This window comes from Protomyctophum parallelum, assembly GCF_964188405.1.
Source record: "Protomyctophum parallelum genome assembly, chromosome: 22".
Taxonomy (NCBI): Eukaryota; Metazoa; Chordata; class Actinopteri; order Myctophiformes; family Myctophidae; genus Protomyctophum; species Protomyctophum parallelum.
Window position 1 is genome coordinate 18,513,257 of NC_139714.1, and position 18,406 is coordinate 18,531,662.

General features: G+C 43.4%; 1 protein-coding gene across 1 annotated transcript; it reads right to left on the minus strand.

The window, feature by feature from the left end:
* Positions 1–1,889: 1,889 nt before the first annotated feature.
* Positions 1,890–17,889, minus strand: LOC310879747 (cAMP-dependent protein kinase type II-alpha regulatory subunit-like; the record flags this gene model as incomplete). Its single annotated transcript, XM_083794574.1, has 11 exons — positions 1,890–2,096; positions 3,203–3,332; positions 4,605–4,673; positions 5,702–5,776; positions 6,567–6,668; positions 7,493–7,649; positions 12,916–13,022; positions 13,611–13,694; positions 14,726–14,778; positions 15,517–15,552; positions 17,532–17,889. The coding sequence occupies 11 exons, from the start codon at positions 17,887–17,889 to the stop codon at positions 1,954–1,956; spliced, it is 1,314 nt and encodes a 437-aa protein (XP_083650700.1). The 3' UTR covers positions 1,890–1,953.
* Positions 17,890–18,406: the final 517 nt, after the last annotated feature.

Sequence of the window (18,406 nt, forward strand, 5' to 3'; positions counted from 1 at the left end):
ATTTAAAACAAAATGTTTAAGAAGTATAGTGAAATTGAACTAGTGAAAATAGCAGATCTACAAGCTCACAATGCGTCACTTCGCGTCGCGTTGTGAGCTTGTAGATCTGCTATTTTTTACTAGTTTTGGGTCCCGGGGAGATACATACATATATAATTAAATATATTAAAAAAAAAAATCTCCACAGAATCAAAGGTTCTATGGTCATGAATCACCAGGATCCTGGATGGCTTGATTCTAGGCTTAAAATAATTGATATAAATATTTATTTTGTAAATCTCTATGGGAAAAATGAATGGCAGATTTTTCATTGGAACCAGAAAATCACGCCCACTGCTATGCCCTACAATACTAGGCCAACAATTTGTAGACAGGTCCAAACCCGTCCGTCTGTCTGTCTGTGTCAGGACAAAACATCATGTATAAAAAAGTACATCTTCTCAAATATAGCTTATCAGCGCGACGGTAAACAAACAAACATCCACAACTTATATGCAATGCCTATAATATCAAGTGTTTAAATAACAACTGTTCATTTCAGTGTGTGTGTATATACTGCAGTTTTCGTTTTGTTATGTTTTTTTGTCGTTTTGTTTTTTTGTTTTTGCTACTGAGCACCACGTGGTATACGAGAGAACCATATTAAAAAATAAACCAAAACCACTGTACTGTCACTCTCATACATAAACTTTATTATAAAATCTATGATGAAGAACGTCTAACGCGGTGCACTATAGTACAGACCTCAAGTACGATATGTAAATATTATGCCTTTCTTTACATCTTAAAAAAAAAGAGGGGAGAGAAAAAAAAAACATAAGATTGGTAACCACAAACAATGGGCGTAGTTTACTTAACTTCTAGTTTAGTGGAACACAAAGAATTGTCTGCCCTTGGCTTATGTGGCTTTTTCTATATATATATATATATATATATTGAGATCTTCACATTAATTCAGGTTAAACTGTTTAGCCTAAAACAATAACTAAAAGTGTATCAGGACTTGTAAGCATAATAAACAATAAATAGGCTACGATTGAAGAATACTGGAAAACGCTTTGTGGGCTTTTTTCCCCTCGCAGGAAAACTTGGACGAGCAATAATAATAAATTAATAATAATCATAATAATATGGCACCGTTTAGGATGAAAAGTCAGCGGCTTCATCCGTGAGACAGCATGTGACAAGAAAGGTGCATCTTTATAATAATAATAATAATAATAATAATAATGTGCCATTTGGATCATAAGAACATATAAGGCTAGAGAACTTGTACAAAATAACTGAAAACTAGGGATGCACCGAATGGGAAATTCTTGGCCGAAACCGAATACGGAATATTAGAAACAGTTGGCCAAAAACCGCATACCGAATATGATTAATATTACATATCACTACGTTGTTGTGCCATTGCTGTCATGGCCGTACCTTTGTTGCAGAGCTACACGATAATGGCAAAAAGACATGATTACATTTTGATCACGTCATCACACACAAAACAGTAGGTTACGAAAGGTAACCTAAAGTCTTTGACTATTCGGTTTTTGGCTCTAAAAAATCAACCGAACCGAATACCGAATAATGCATTTCTTTTGCCACCGTTCAGGCCGAATAGTTTCGGTTGGCCGAGGACTCGGTGCATCCCTACATGAAAAACTGCAACGAACGGATACAAGCAGCTCATTTAGTAGTAGTTTAATCTGTACTACTACTATATCCTCCCTATTTACTACTGACTCACATTGGGCTTGTGAATCAATCTCACACGGAGCCTATACGGACTCGTTGGAACTTCCCCTTTAACTGACGTGAAGAAACGTTGACTGGGCCAGGTTATAGTATAGCGCCGTGGAAGGTAGTGGCGGTTGATTCGGCTACAAGTCTACCTTGTTGTCGCTACAAAAACGGAGAGCACGACGGCGGTGCTTTGTTCCTCTCGTCGTCTGTTCATCATCACAGCACGGGGCTCTGTTCCGCGTCCTTGTAGTCGGTGTTGCTGAACAGCCGCGCCAGCTGCTCCTCGTAGTTCATGATGTTCCTCTTCATGATGTCCATGCACGGCCCCAGCAGGCGCTCGAACGCCAGCACGTCCATCACTGGTGGAGACAGGGGGGGGGGGATGGTAGGTACATTCTTTATTTATGTGTCAATTTACAATTTACAATTTAGGCATTTAGCAGACGCTCTTAATCCAGAGCGACTTACATTAAGCAAAAACTAAAGAATGGCATACATCACATATATAAAAAGTAGTTATCATGAATCATGTATAAACTAAGAACGTAACAGTGGAGTATCTATGTAAACTATACATACTATACTATATTATATATTATACATGTGTACTATAAAGTGCTATGATTACATAAAATGCAATTCTAGTGCTGTCTACGTCACAAGCTAGTCTGTTTAAAATACTATCTACTGTAAGTCTACATAAAGTGCTATCTAAGGGGCTAGGCTAGGGCAAGTGCTACGGGCCATGGTGGAGTCTGAAGAGGTGGGTTTTCAAACTACTGCGGAAGATTGGGAGTGAGGCTGCAGTTCTGACTGTGATGGGAAGTGCATTCCATAGTTTTGGAGCCAGAAGGGAGAAGAGTTTGGGACGTGTGGTGCGTTGTCCCGGCGTTTTTAGTGAAGGTACCTCCAGCTTCTCTGCGTTGGCTGATCTGAGTGCGCGGGAGGGTTTGTAGGGTACGATCATACTTGTGAGATATAGTCCTACAAGCCCACATGGACTTGTAGGACACAACATACAGATCATTGCATCTATATTGCATATGTGTAGGCTACAATAAAATAAAAATCTCTACTACTACTATCCTCCCTATTTACTACTGACTCACATTGGCTTGTGAATCAATCACATGGGAGCCTGGGACTCGATGGAACTTCCCTTTACTGACTGAAACGTGATTGGGCCAGGTAAGTACCGGTACAGGTTAAATAGTTAGTTAGTTAACCCATTTTGGGGCAGGAACCCCTTTTGGTGTTAGCATTATGTTATGCTTTAGCTATTGAAAAATAGCAGATCTAAGCTCATAGCGCGCCACCGAGTGGCGTGCTACGAGCTTGTATAGGTCTGCTATTTTTGAAAAATTGAAGAACGACTGACATAGAAACATAGCTTTTTCAGAAAACTGTCAGGATGTAGAAGACGTTTTTAGAATCTGATTAGTGAGATAGTTAGTTAGTTAGTTACCTAGACACTTGACGTTCCCCACGGTGTAGGCCGATGCGGCCCTGGGTTTATTGGTGACCAGGGCCAGCTCTCCAAAGTATTCCCCTCTGGTGCACACGCTGATCTCCAGCTCCTTCACGGGCTCGTTGGCCTGCACGGGGAAGAGGAAGACATGATTCATTCATTCAACCACAGGAAGAGTTTACAGTGAAATCCAACTGTTGTACAGCTAGTAAACCTCCCGTTAACACCCCCCGAACGCCCGGGGTTATTTCATCCATTAAATCATAGCGCCCAGCGATTTATAGCAGCGGAGCACTTTTAGCGCGGACCGGATGTTATCCCGGATGTGGCTGAAGTAGCCAAAACACTCTGGATGCGATCGACAACAACGGGAGGTATGATTCATTCTAACGAGACTATAGCGACGGGACCGCGGTGGGCCGTCCAACACATGATCTTTTCTTAGAATTGGACGGAATGAGTTAGATCAAGAGTTATTCACACTTTAGGATTTTCGATCTCGTCGGCTAAAATGTGGGGGAACATTTTCAATGACGTCCAACCGGAGAATAACATTGAGTGTTGCGCAACAGACGCTCCCAGCCTGTGGAGCGATGCGATCGGTTTTGATATCAATAATCTCCGTCCTTTTGATCAATTGATTGAACGGAGAACTCCGTCTTTTCCGATCAGGGAGAGAGAGAGAGAGAGAGAGAGAGAGAGAGGGAGAGAGAGAGAGAAATGGATGACCAACTTTCTAAATGGTCATCCTCTTCAACCAACCATCCAAGAGTTTCAAAAGTATTTATTGTCATGTACATGGGCACATTTCCCAGACACTGCTCTTGCTTTGACGTATAGCAAATGTTGTTTAGTTTCTCTAGTTTTTTTTTGTGTATTAGCAAATTTCATTGCTTAGTTTTTATACATTAGCCTCTATTGGTGGAGTTTGGAAGGTAGTGGGTATAGGCTACTGTGTTTATGAAAGTTACATGTCTGTCCTGTTATTGTCTTGTATTTATTGTTACTGGCAGAGCTGTGTTACTTCTCTTGGCCAGTTCACATTGTCTCAATGTGTTTTATAAAGGTTAAAGAAAAAAATGAAGGAAAGAAAACTGTGTTTATTATTTTATAGTGTATCGTTAAACATCTGCATTACTTAATTTACAAGAAGTCTATACACAATTAGAGAATGTTGAAGAATTCTTATTTTGATCAACGTTTGCCTGTTTTCGATAAAAAAACATATCCGTTAATAGTTTTGGATCCGAAAGGCAAAAAATCATCAAATGGTGGTCCGTGGCTCAAATGCCGAATAAACAATGGACCTTGATATGAAAAGGGTTGAAAACCACTGGTGTTACATAAAAAAAGGCCCAACTGAGTGATTGATTAAATAAACAAACACAGGCCAGGGTACCTTGTTCCTGTTCATGGTGATTCTGACCTGACCAGACTCCACGATGTAGAAACAGTCAGGCTTATCTCCCTGTAGACACACACACACACACACACACACACACACACACACACACACACACACACACACGCATGCACACACACACACACACACACACACACGCGCACACACACACGTGTGTGCACGCACGCGGAAATAACAGAAGACATATAACACATTATTGTCTGTTGTGTTGCTTTTCGATGTGTGTACACAATTTTATAGAGGTATCTAAAGAGCACAAAGTACGTTTCTGAACGTACTCAAGTATATCGTGAGACTGTACAACCTAACACCGTTTCCTGTCAAATCTGGCGATACCCCAGAGACAGAAGCGATACCTGCCACTGTTTAGATATGCCTCAATAAAATGAGTAGTATAGTGTGCACATCGAAAAGCATGTCATTAGCAAAGAAAAACATGTGATATCTGTCTTTTATATTCATGAAACGATTATAATGACAAAAAGTCGCAATTTGTTCCAAAATAATGTTTGTTAACCCATTCTAGACGGGAACCCCTTTTGGTGTTTTAAAGGTATATTCAGTGATTTCACTTAATTCAAATATCACTTATTTTTTTGTTTTGTTGTGATAATCCTCCCTACTATAGAGTGTGCTGGCCAAAAAACCTTAGGTTTCGTTTTTGACTCTCTATCCTGATTGGACGAAAGGCTGGGTCCCACAGCCAAAAACGAAACCTAAGGTTTTTTGAGTGAAATCACTGAATATACCTTTAACTAAGCATTATGTTATACTTTAGCTATTGAAAAATAGCAGATCTACAAGCTCATAGCGAGCCACCGAGTAGCTCGCTACGAGCTTGTAGGTCTGCTATTTTTGAAAAATCGTAAAAATGTGGCGCAAATCTTTGAATATATATATTCTTTCATGGAACTTCCGGTGCGAGGTTTTCCTCCCATGAAAGCATCCATGAGAGTGTCATGGTGTATCCATGACGTCATGGTGTATCCATGACGTCAGCTCTGTCTCGTCCTTCTGTAAATAAACTCCTTGGCTGAAAGCAGGGAGGACTGTATGGAACAAAGCTTCTGTACCTGAGCTATGATGCGTTCTCCATCGCTGAAGGCTTTGGAGACCAGCACGTCCGCCACTCTCATCCTCTCCGAGGGCTGCGGAGAGGGAAATGAAATTAGAACATTCTCTTGATTTCCGTGCATAATTATTATTGTATTATACTCTCAGAGTTTTCCCAGGCGTGGTGTGCCCGTTTCCATTTATGGTTCAGTTTCCCCACACAGCGTCACCCAGACTGTCACAGCCAGTGTTGTTTTCGTCGACTAACACTGTTGTCGCCTCGGCCGGGGGAGCGAACGAACCCGGGTTCCCCCGTTCCAAAGGCACAGTACGTTATTACCAGTCGACTACACAGCTATGGGCAAGTAGTAACGCAGCACCATACAGTATATAGCCCACCTGGAAGCGCGTCCACAGTGCAAATGTAAACACAACCTAACAGGACTATACAACTCGAAATTATTATCTTCTTTTTGTCCCGCTGCTTCCGGTTTATCGTTTCTGCTTGAGAGAGAGCCCATGATCCAGGCAGGAGGAAGAGGGAACGCTGGACGAAGGAAAATAATCATTGACGTCACCGACGCAGAAGCGAAGTGTTGCCTGGCGACGATGACGCCAAGAGCCAATATCAAAAACTCATTATTACCCATTTTGGGGGCGGGAACCCCTTTTGGTGTTAGCATTAGGTTATGCTTTAGCTATTGAAAAATAGCAGATCTACAAGCTCATAGCGCGCCACTCGGAGCTTGTAGGTCTGCTATTTTTGAAAAATCAAAGAACGACTGACATAGAAACATAGTTTTTTTCAGAAAACTGTCAGGATGTAGAAGACATTTTTAGAATCTGATCTCAGGTCAAAATTAAACATCCAGAATGACGTTTCACCTCCAGCGATTTGAGTAAAGGAAGAGACTCGATGAAGGACTCGTACATCCTCCTCTTCTTGGCGTTGGTCTTCAGTATGATCCTCCTGAAGGTTCCTCGGTCCTGAACACGCACACACACACACACGCACGCACACACGCACGCACGCACACGTGCACACGCACACGCACAAGCACACACACGCGCACACACACACACACACACACACACACACACACACACACACACACACACAGGAGAGAGAAAGATGGAGACATGGGCTAAATCAGTGGTTTTCATGCTAGATATCAGTCCCTTCTCAACCTCCTCATCCACCTGTAGGGCCTCTGATGCTAGATAAGAGTTCACCGTCATCACTCACAGAGCTCTAAAGTGCTTGTTGTGAGCAGGAAGTGAGCCTCAACAACACCTAAATAAATTACCGGTATTGTATGCTGTATGCTTCAAATTCTATTGTCCCTAAGCTTGCACCCGCTTTGAATGTTATCAACCAATTATGTTCTTATCAAGACCATGTTCTACATACTGCTGAAATAATGTTACTTTCTTAGCTTACTCATGTTTCATGATAAATGCTTTTTATGTGATGTATTTCCATGCTTTTTTGTTCTTGCTTAATGTAAGTCGCTCTGGATTAAGAGCGTCTGCTAAATGCCTAAATTGTAATTGTAAATTGAAATGACTGCCGCCGAAGCAAAAACATTGTGAAACTGCGCTAACAGCTTTGCTTTATGTTTACGTACGTGTCCAGTTAAGACTGAGGTTAGGGTTAGGGGTTAGTAATAGTCAGTAGTGGGACAACGTGCCAAAACGCGACGTCGGACAATGGCTGACAACTGTCATGATAAGGGCTGATGACGGGTCAGAGATTAAATCATGATCATCCAAAAAACCGCTAAAGCTTGTTGGTGAGGACCTCTTCTTACCAGACACCAGAGCGCTCCAGGGGAGGTAGCGATGATCGTGGCCGCCCGCGGGGTGTTGTACATCAGGGCCAGCTCGCCAAAGCTGCCCTTGTTATCGTAGCAGCCGACCACTCTCTCTTCTCCGTTGTCCTCTCTCTTCAGAATGTCATATGTGCCACTGTGACACACAGGGAGGGAATCACAGACACGCAGATAGAACTTCAGAATGTCATTATGTACCACTGTCTGTGACACACAGGGAGGGAATCACAGACATGCAGATAGAACTTCAGAATGTCATGTGTACCACTGTCTGTGACACAGGGAGGGAAACACAGACAGTACACAGATAGAACTTCAGAATGTCATGTGTACCACTGTCTGTGAGACTGTGACACAGGGAGGGAAGCACAGACAGACACGCAGATAGAACTTCAGAATGTCATGTGTACCACTGTCTGTGACACAGGGAGGGAAGCACAGACAGACACGCAGATAGAACTTCAGAATGTCATTATGTGCCACTGTCTGTGACACAGGGAGGGAAGCACAGACAGTACACAGATAGAACTTCAGAATGTCATTATGTACCACTGTCTGTGACACAGGGAGGGAAGCACAGACAGACACGCAGATAGAACTTCAGAATGTCATTATGTACCACTGTCTGTGACACACAGGGAGGGAAACACAGACAGACAGATAGAACTTCAGAATGTCAGGTGTACCACTGTCTGTGAGACTGTGACACAGGGAGGGAAGCACAGACACGCAGATAGAACTTCAGAATGTCATGTGTACCACTGTCTCTGACACAGGGAGGGAAACACAGACACAGATAGAACTTCAGAATGTCATATGTACCACTGTCTCTGACACAGGGAGGGAAACACAGACACAGATAGAACTTCAGAATGTCATATGTACCACTGTCTGTGACACAGTGAGGGAAACACAGACACAGATAGAACTTCAGAATGTCATGTGTACCACTGTCTGTGACACACAGGGAGGGAAACACAGACACAGATAGAACTTCAGAATGTCATTATGTACCACTGTCTGTGACACACAGGGAGGGAAACACAGACACAGATAGAACTTCAGAATGTCATTATATACCACTGTCTGTGACACACAGGGAGGGAAACACAGACACAGATAGAACTTCAGAATGTCATGTGTACCACTGTCTGTGACACACAGGGAGGGAAACACAGACAGACACGCAGATAGAACTTCAGAATGTCATTATATACCACTGTCTGACACAGGGAGGCATTTCGTCGACTAATACTATGACGAAAAATGTCCGTCGACTACCTTTTTCCCCTGACGAAAACTACATAAAAAATTAATAAAAACTAAGCCATGTCTGACTAAAACTATGACTAAATATACTGTTTAGTTAACAAATAAAAACTAGACTAAAATGTTAGGAAGGGACTAGTGGACAAGATAAGTCATTTTACACTAGGTTGCATGCTGAAAATAGTCGACAAAATCAACTGTAGATTTAGTCAACTAAAAACGTATTATATTTAGTCGAATAAAACTAGACTAACACTAAAACATTCCAGGTGACTAAAATGTGACCAAAACTAAATGAAAACTATTCAACAGACTATGACTATAAAACTAAAATCAAAATTTGCTGCCAAAAACAACACTGCTATGTGGGTGCGTCGGTGCTTGAGCACCCATGAAGAAAATAGGAATACAAATTAGTAGTCACAGAGCAGAGTATGAAATGCAGTATGAAATGCAAATATGGTGGCTTTTGTTTTAACCCATTTTGGGCGGGAACCCCTTTTGGTGTTAGCATTATGTTATGCTTTAGCTATTGAAAAATAGCAGATCTACAAGCTCATAGCGCGCCACCGAGTGGCTCTTCTTTAAAAATCGAAGATTCACTGACATAGAAACATAGCTTTTTCAGAAAACTGTCAGGATGTAGAAGACATTTAACCTGTTATGGGTAGAGTATAAAAGTTGTGGTGCAGTAGCCTTTCTTTTTCACTTGTCTACAATGATGTACCAAACGAAAAACAAAACACTTTTTCAACACTGCAGCGGGGGGGGGGGGGGGGGGGGGGGGGGGGGGGCACCCATGAGAGTTATAAGAAGTATATTCGCCCCTGGAGGGAAGCACAGACACACAAACTCTCTTCTCTCTGGAGGGAAGCACAGACATACAAACTCTCTCCTCTGGAGGAAAGCACAGACACACAAACTCTCTTCTCTCTGGAGGGAAGCACAGACACACAAACTCTCTTCTCTCTGGAGGGAAGCACAGACACACAAACTCTCTTCCTCTGGAGGGAAGCACAGACATACAAACTCTCTCCTCTGGAGGAAAGCACAGACACACAAACTCTCTTCCTCTGGAGGGAAGCACAGACACACAAACTCTCTTCCTTTGGAGGGAAGCACAGACATACAAACTCTCTCCTCTGGAGGAAATCACAGACACACAAACTCTCTTCCTCTGGAGGGAAGCACAGACACACAAACTCTCTTCCTCTGGAGGGAAGCACAGACATACAAACTCTCTTCCTCTGGAGGGAAGCACAGACACACAAACTCTCTTCCTCTGGAGGGAAGCACAGACATACAAACTCTCTCCTCTGGAGGAAATCACAGACACACAAACTCTCTTCCTCTGGAGGGAAGCACAGACACACAAACTCTCTTCCTTTGGAGGGAAGCACAGACACACAAACTCTCTCCTCTGGAGGAAATCACAGACACACAAACTCTCTTCCGACTGAACAATTTTCAGGCTATTCCACGTCTACAATACGTCTAAATGGCCGTCTAAAAATGGGTTGTAACTTGTCTAAAAATGAAAGTTTTTTTGCGGTCTAGGCTTAGATTAGATGTGTTGTTTCAACAGATATATACAGTATATATAGATGGTCTATACATAAACGTTTAAAAAATAAAGCTAAGCTAAGCCTAGACCGCTAAAACACTTACATTTTTAGACCAGTTTATGACCCATTGCTCTGTGGGTTCAGAAGGTACCACTGTAACACAGGGAGGCACAGACATACATTACAGATGTGACATTTGAGAACTTCAAATGTCCTGCCATTGGCAATTCAGTAGCTTGTCAGTAGTCCATTGTCAGAAACAGAACATTTGTCAGTGAGAAAGGGGTCATTAATTTTGCCAAGGTGTTAATTGTTCCTCTGACTGCCTGGACACTTCTTTTCAGTAGCAAAGCAGTACAGTTAGCATTAGGCTATAGCCTGAGCTATAGCCCCCCCCCCCCCCCCCCCCCCAGCGCTATACGTCACATAATTTGGAGCGACGCCCACCCGGAAGGGTTGACTCCTCCCACTTCTAGCCCAGAGCGGCCAATGCGTTCCTCCAGACTTTCATTTTTTTGCGCCGACGAAAATGAAAGCCTGGTACAGAGGCTAACATTAGGCTAATCAGTGAAAAAAACCAGCAGGGGGTCGGGACCCGACCGGGGGTGAACTTCTGATTGATTCCCAGGCGGCCTCTCAATCAACCCAGTCAGTTCTGGCAGCCATGTGTGTGTGTGTGTGTGTGTGTGTGTGTGTGTGTGTGTGTGTGTGTGTGTGTGTGTGTGTGTGTGTGTGTGTGTGTGTGTGTGTGCGTGCGTGCGTGCGTGTGTGCGTTCATGCATGCATGAACGTTGTCCACATCATAAGACATAATATACGTATAGACGCTGCATTGGCTGCTGGATTGCACCTCGACGTTAGCTGTTGCCATATTGGACTGGGCAACCTGCCATTAAGTCTCTTCTCCCTCCTGGCTCCCATGCAGGCAGTGGAATAAACTCCCCCTCACATTTATAGAACTGCAGACTCACTTCTGACTTTCTGCTGCAGTGTGACAACTCACAGACGCACCATTGGTCCGATATCTCGAACCGTCACCCTAACCCTAACCTCCCACGGGGCAGCACACCTATAACCTGACCTTAACCCTTAACGCACCCCTCACCAACCTTAATCCGGTCGTTTTAACGCACCCCTCACCAACCTTAATCCGGTCGTTTTAACGCACCCCTCACCAACCTTAATCCGGTCGTTTTAACGCACCCCTCACCAACCTTAATCCGGTCGTTTTAACGCACCCCTCACCAACCTTAATCCGGTCGTTTTAACGCACCCCTCACCAACCTTAATCCGGTCGTTTTAACGCACCCCTCACCAACCTTAATGTGGTCGTTTTAACGCACCCCTCACCAACCTTAATCCGGTCGTTTTAACGCACCCCTCACCAACCTTAATCCGGTCGTTTTAACGCACCCCTCACCAATCTTAATCCGGTCGTTTTAACGCACCCCTCACCAACCATAATCCGGTCGTTTTAGCGCACCCCTCACCAACCTTAATCCGGTCGTTTTAACGCACCCCTCACCAACCTTAATCCGGTCGTTTTAACACACCCCTCACCAATCTTAATCCGGTCGTTTTAACGCACCCCTCACAAACCTTAATCCGGTCGTTTTAGCGCACCCCTCACCAACCTTAATCCGGTCGTCTTAACGCACCCCTCACCAACCTTAATCCGGTCGTTTTAACGCACCCCTCACCAACCTTAATCCGGTCGTTTTAACACACCCCTCACCAATCTTAATCCGGTCGTTTTGACGCACCCCTCACCAATCTTAATCCGGTCGTGGGGGCAGCGGTGCCCGAACGGTTAGCAGAGAGGTCGCCAGTTCGCATTCCCGGACCGGCACGTTAAAATTACCACCGCTGAAGTGCCCTTGAGCAAGGCATTGAACCCCTACCATGAAATGTTCTATGAGCAGGGTGTGGCTGTAAACAAGTCCTTGGCTTAGTCCACTTCCCTGGGTAAACAAAGAACTTTGCTTTGCTTTGCTTCGTCTTAACGCACCTCTCACTAACCTTAATCCTATATGTCTAACCAATGCTATATGTCTAACCAAAGTATGCCTCCCGCACCGCACCGCCATGTGGATTCGAATCCCTAGTCTCTGCAGTGGTAGATAGATAGACAGGTACCACTGCACCACCCGGGCACCCGGCAGATGCTGCTGCTAGCCTTGATGATTACCTGCTTATCTGGTTTCTTTAAAGCACTAAATTGTGTGACCCTGTTTGATGACTATTCAGGATCATGCCACTTCAGGGGCATCGTTCTCAATATTTCATGTCAAGGACCCCAAAAATGATATATGTACTATGCCGCCGACCCCCATCTGAAAATATGTTGTTCCAGGGACCCCCCAGAAGCAAAGATTTGAGTTAAAAACTGAAACACAGAAAGAATATATATTCAAAGATTTAAGGCACAATTTCACGATTCTTCAAAAATAGCAGACCTACAAGAGATAATTCTGGGGGCCCTTACCACTCACATAGTTTTTCAGAAACATTTAGAAGCATTTTCTTTTATCGACCTCAGTCCAAAATGGGTTAAGGTTCATTGATTACCTCTCGATAACGTAGAAGTTGTCGCCGTCGTCGTCCATGTCGATGATGTACTCTCCCGTCACCACAGACTTCTCAAACATGGCGTCCAAAACCTCCGCCATCTGATCCTGTGGAAACAATTTAAGTGTTTTATTTTGTTTTTATTCTTTGCTGCTGTCGGGGCGAAAACCTTGTCTATACAAAACAGTAATAAAAAAATAAAAAGAACCTATACGTTCCAATGTTCTTAATTACCGGTAGTCACATTTTCTTGTTAAAACTTTTCACCAAATCCAGACAGATTTAATCCCTTTCTATGTACTTCCAACGTGTATTTATTAGTGAAAATAGAAGATCTACAAGTTCACAATGCAAAGCCTGTATTGTCCATTTTCTCCACTTTGACACTTAACTGTCATACGATAACAGTTCTACTTGTTTTGGCCTTGTGGAATCTGGAACCAATAATTCTATGCGTATTTCATGTATGTAATGTGTGTTCCTGCATGCGTGTCCAGCTGTGGTCACCTACGTGGGTGTCCGCCCGAGACCCTCTTCTCAGGGTGATAGTTTGTTTACACTCCTGGAGCCGAATTCCTGTGGCTATTTGTATGACAAAGGACCAGATACAACAGCCTCTTCCAGTCTAACCAGTTTGATGTGGCGTCTGGAATCCATTCCAAGCGGTCCACTCCACTCCACTCCACTCCACTTACCCTCTCCAGGTTTTTGAAGAGCAGAATGTGTTTGCATGCCTCCTGTAGTCTCTGCCTCTGATCATCTGACTTAGGGTGGACAACCTTCACACACACACACACACACACACACACACACGCACACGCACACGCACACGCGCACGCGCACGCGCACACACACACACACACACACACACACACACACACACACACACACACACACACACACACACACACACACACACACACACACACACACACACAGAGAGAGAGAGAGAGAGAGAGAGAGGTTTCTGTACAAACTTAGGCGTTATAGTTACACAATAATAGTATAATAGTATACAGCGAAGAAAAACCATGACAAAAAATGGAGAGTGGAGTGGAGAAGAGATCCAGTAGAACTAAATGTTAGGGAGGGACTAGTGGAGAAGAGATCCAGTAGAACTAAATGTCAGGGAGGGACTAGTGGAGAAGAGATCCAGTAGAACTAAATGTTAGGGAGGGACTAGTGGAGAAGAGATGCAGTAGAACTAAATGTTAGTGAGGGGCTAGTGTGGAGAAGAGATCCAGTGGAGGGGTGCATACAAACTAAAAGACAGATCTACAAGTAGATTGGATATTTTCAGAATGCAACCAAGTGTATAATCTGCCAATACGATCTGCCATCAAGTCCCGCCAAAATGTACTGTCGGCGTCAAAATCAACCGTACGTCGACTAAAATCTTATGATATTAAGATGAATTAACACTAAAACATTTCAGATAACTAAAAATGTGACTAAAACTAAATAAATGTTTGGTCTAAAACTATGACCAAAGCTAAAACTACATCGACATTTGCTGTCAAAATCATTGCCGCTGAATCCTCACAGGGGAAGTGTAGCAAATGGCTGTTTTTTTGCTGTCAGGGCGACTCAGGCTGGCGAAATAGTCCTGGTTTCCTTCTGCTCTATTCTCCTGATGCAATTCTACTTCCCCCATGCAGTATATATCATTTATATATGTGATATTTTATATATGAGTCATCTTTTCGACCCCATTCCCCCCCTACACATTTCATTTGTACACTCTCAGAGGGGCCTTAAAAAGAAAAGCTTTGAGGAGCACTGAGTTAAAGAGGAGGCAGAAGTGTCTTACTTTGGTTTCTATGTCGTCATCCTCCTCGTCAGGGTCGTAGGTCTCAGCGCACACTGCACACACAAACATACAGCACAGTGGTGGAAATACTTAGTTTAGACTAGTCATTGGTTAGACATGGGTTAAGGTTAGGTTTAGGTGTGCTGCCCGTGGGAGGTTAGGTTTAGGGTGAGGGTTTGAGATGGGTTGTAGTTGTACTTGTAGGACTAATGACTGGTCTAACCAAGGACTATAGTCTAACCCAAAAACTGTCTAAACTAAGTACTGCACCCGCGGGAGGCATACATTGGTTAGACATTGCATTGGCCAGGAGGTTGTGACAAAGAAACATACACATATGAAATAATAATAATAATAATAATAATAATAATAATAATGTTACTTCAGTAAAAGTATCAATACTGCAATTAAAGAAATACTCTGTTGCAAGTAAAAGTCCAGAATTAAAAATGCATATCTAATGTGAAAATATAGCAGATCTACAAGCTCATTGTGAGCTTGTAGATTGGATATTTTCGAATGGCCGAAATGTGCAAATAGGGCTGAAGTGGTTAATGTATGTTTTGTAATTAATAATAATCTAATCAATGTTACTCGTAACTAACGTTTTCAAATAATTGGAGTGGAGTAAAAGTAAAAATATATTTGGATCCGGGTAGTATAGTGGAGTAGAAGTAAGACCTGTACCGTTAATTAACAATCTTGTTAAGAAAGTATTCAATCAATTAATGAATCAACCATCCGAACCAACCATAAATCAAAACACACCCATAAAGAACCAAACGTTTTACCTGAGGCTCTTCTTGTGAATCTGTTGATTACTGGAGCTGTTGGGATGAAAGGGAGAGACATATGATAGTTCACAGAGAAGATTGTGCACATCTCAATGCCTATATTCAGGCCAGGTGCTGGATGTCAGGCATCAAAGACTTAACAAAGATGTAGAGCTCAAAGACTTACTTCATTTTAAGGCAACAATTAAATGCAACCGACTAGGTCTTCATCAGGCAAATATTGATAAATATCAATATATAGTCGGTCGAAACGTTGCATTTAATTGTTGCCTTAAAATAAGTCTCGGAGCTCTACAAACTGGTGTGCGGATGTTCTTCCTCTTCCTAGAGACATATGATAGGCCGGTCAATACAAAGAATTGGCCTGACCCAAAATAAATTGCAATAGTAATCGTTCAAGGTTTTTTTTTATGATCCTTAGGGTCATCCAAATAACATATTAAAAATTGAGTATTATATACATTTTGGATTATGGTAAATTCAGGGGTTGAAAGTTTGAGTACCATTAAAAACCTATAAGGCAAAAAATTATTATAATAATTATTATAATGATGCTTTAAGAAGCATGTGATGTGTCAAATTCTTCGACTATGCAAGTATGCATGCACCTCTTGGTACCACAGCACCTCAAGGCCCTTAAAACAAACTCCAGAAAAATACCCATGTATACCTGTCTAGATAGATACTTCCCAAATGTCAACAAAGTCCACACCGACAACACCAGCGGGAGTTCAACAAACCATGTGCACCCCAGATTCGGCTCAAAGAAGGGACTAAATTAATTTCGCTCCTATGCCACCAAAATGTGGAACACCCTACCAACAGTCATTAAGACATGTGAATCCCTTAAAGCGCTCTTAAACGGACGGACGGCTGTTAATCAAAACTGGCCCTCGTAAAATCTGAATCCCCCCCACCCCCTTACTGTATATGTTTCTTTTCCCTTTTTACTTCCTTACATGATTTTTTTATATATAGAAGTGTGTATTTGTACGTCTCTAAACGTTCTTAATAATTGAAAATTATGAGCCCTATTGTAAATAAGTGTAATTTATGGTGTCATCCACAGTTTTGTATTGAGTTGTGCTTGAAATATATCTATTCTACATACTGTTAATAATTCAACCAATCAATCAATCAATCAAACAAACAAACAAACAAACAAACAAACAAACAATCACGCACGCACGCACGCACGCACGCACACACGCGCACACACACACACACACACACACACACACACACACACACACACACACACACACACATACATATAAATTAGATGAAAGCCTATAACTCCCAAATGTTATTAAAAAAAGCACACCCGTGTGAACTTAGTGGTGCAACTCCGTGCCGGGGTCCCCGGGGGGTCCCCGGGGGGTCCCCGGAACTTCCAGACCCACAGGAACGTTGCCAGGGTTCCGGCCCGGTTCCGGCGAGCCGCCCTGCGTCCGAAACAGTCGAGAAATACAGTAAAGGCTCATTCATAGTCTGGATTTTCGGTGGTGAGGTGACCACCGCTTTGGTGGTGAGCTGACCACCGGAGCTGAAATAACATGGAGCGGTGGTGAGTAAAAACAGAGAGAAGGGTTGGCGGTGGCTCGTGACGTCATGTTGTAGTTCGGTGGTCACCTCACCACCGAAAATCCAGACTATGAATGAGCCTTAAAAGAGCTACCGTGTGGGTCTACTGTACTGTACTGTACTGTACTGTACTGTACTGTACTGTACCCGAAATCACATAATGGCTGCTAAAAACTCAGCTTCCCATCATGCAGCTGTGAACAGTGTGAAGCTCAACACTGAACAGCGCTACTTTAATAAATAATAATATGTGTCACCTGTTGGTAGGCTACTCTAAAACAGACATAGGGACAGACACACATTCCTCCTGGGAGTGGCTGCACCACTCAAAAAGAAGACATGTTGCACCCCTGGATTCTATGATCCAACATTGCAAAAAATAATCAAATTCGGTATTAATTGTATGCATGTATATGCGTATTGCGTACCCATGAACTCTCCGTCCTCGTCCTCGTCGGACTCGCTCGCCGACTGCACAACGAAGTTGACAGCCCAGCCTTGGTGGCCCCCGGTGCCCCCACCACCCCCGGTGCCCCCACCCACACCCACACCCCCATCCAGGCCGGGCTGCTGCTGACAGGAGGATGGAGCTGCAGGATGCGGATGGAGGTGATGATGGTCCTCTCCTCCTCCTCCTCCTCCTCTGTGTCTGCTCTGTATCTTGAGGCTGAAATACTCCAGGGCAAACAGTGTCAGGTCCTCCGGCTGTGGCTGGCTCCTCAACACCGCCACGGTGAACTCTCTCAGCAGCTCCTTCAGCCCGTCGGGGACCCGGATGGGGTCCATGTTGGTTTATTATACTAGTGTGTTGGAGGAAGGGATAATAATAAAACAATGTCCCCGTTTTTTTGAAGAGGAAAAAGAGAGGGAGAGAAATGCCCAACCTGACGGCTAGTTGTTGTTGTTGGCTCTTTGAGAATGGATGTGCTTGCTCGGAATCAGCAGGCGTGTTGCTGCTGCTAGCCGCAGCTGTGCAACAAAACGACTGACTTAATTCACTCCAAGGATGCTTCAAGGGGAGCCATGATGATGATGATGTCTAATACGAGGAGGAACTACTAACCGCACAACGTACATTGCTCGTTTTAGAAAGGAAAAACGGTCGCAATAATAATAATCCAGGTTGTTTCCATCATGTCAGTTTACACACACCATGCACGGCTAATGTGAGACGGCTGAAATGACAGCAGCAGCGCAGAGCGTAGGAAGGCAACAGAACGGCGTCCAGGCAGCATCAATATGTGTGACTGCCAAAGCCTCGTAACAAAAAAAAAGAATCCTCATGCATGTGACGTCGGGGTTG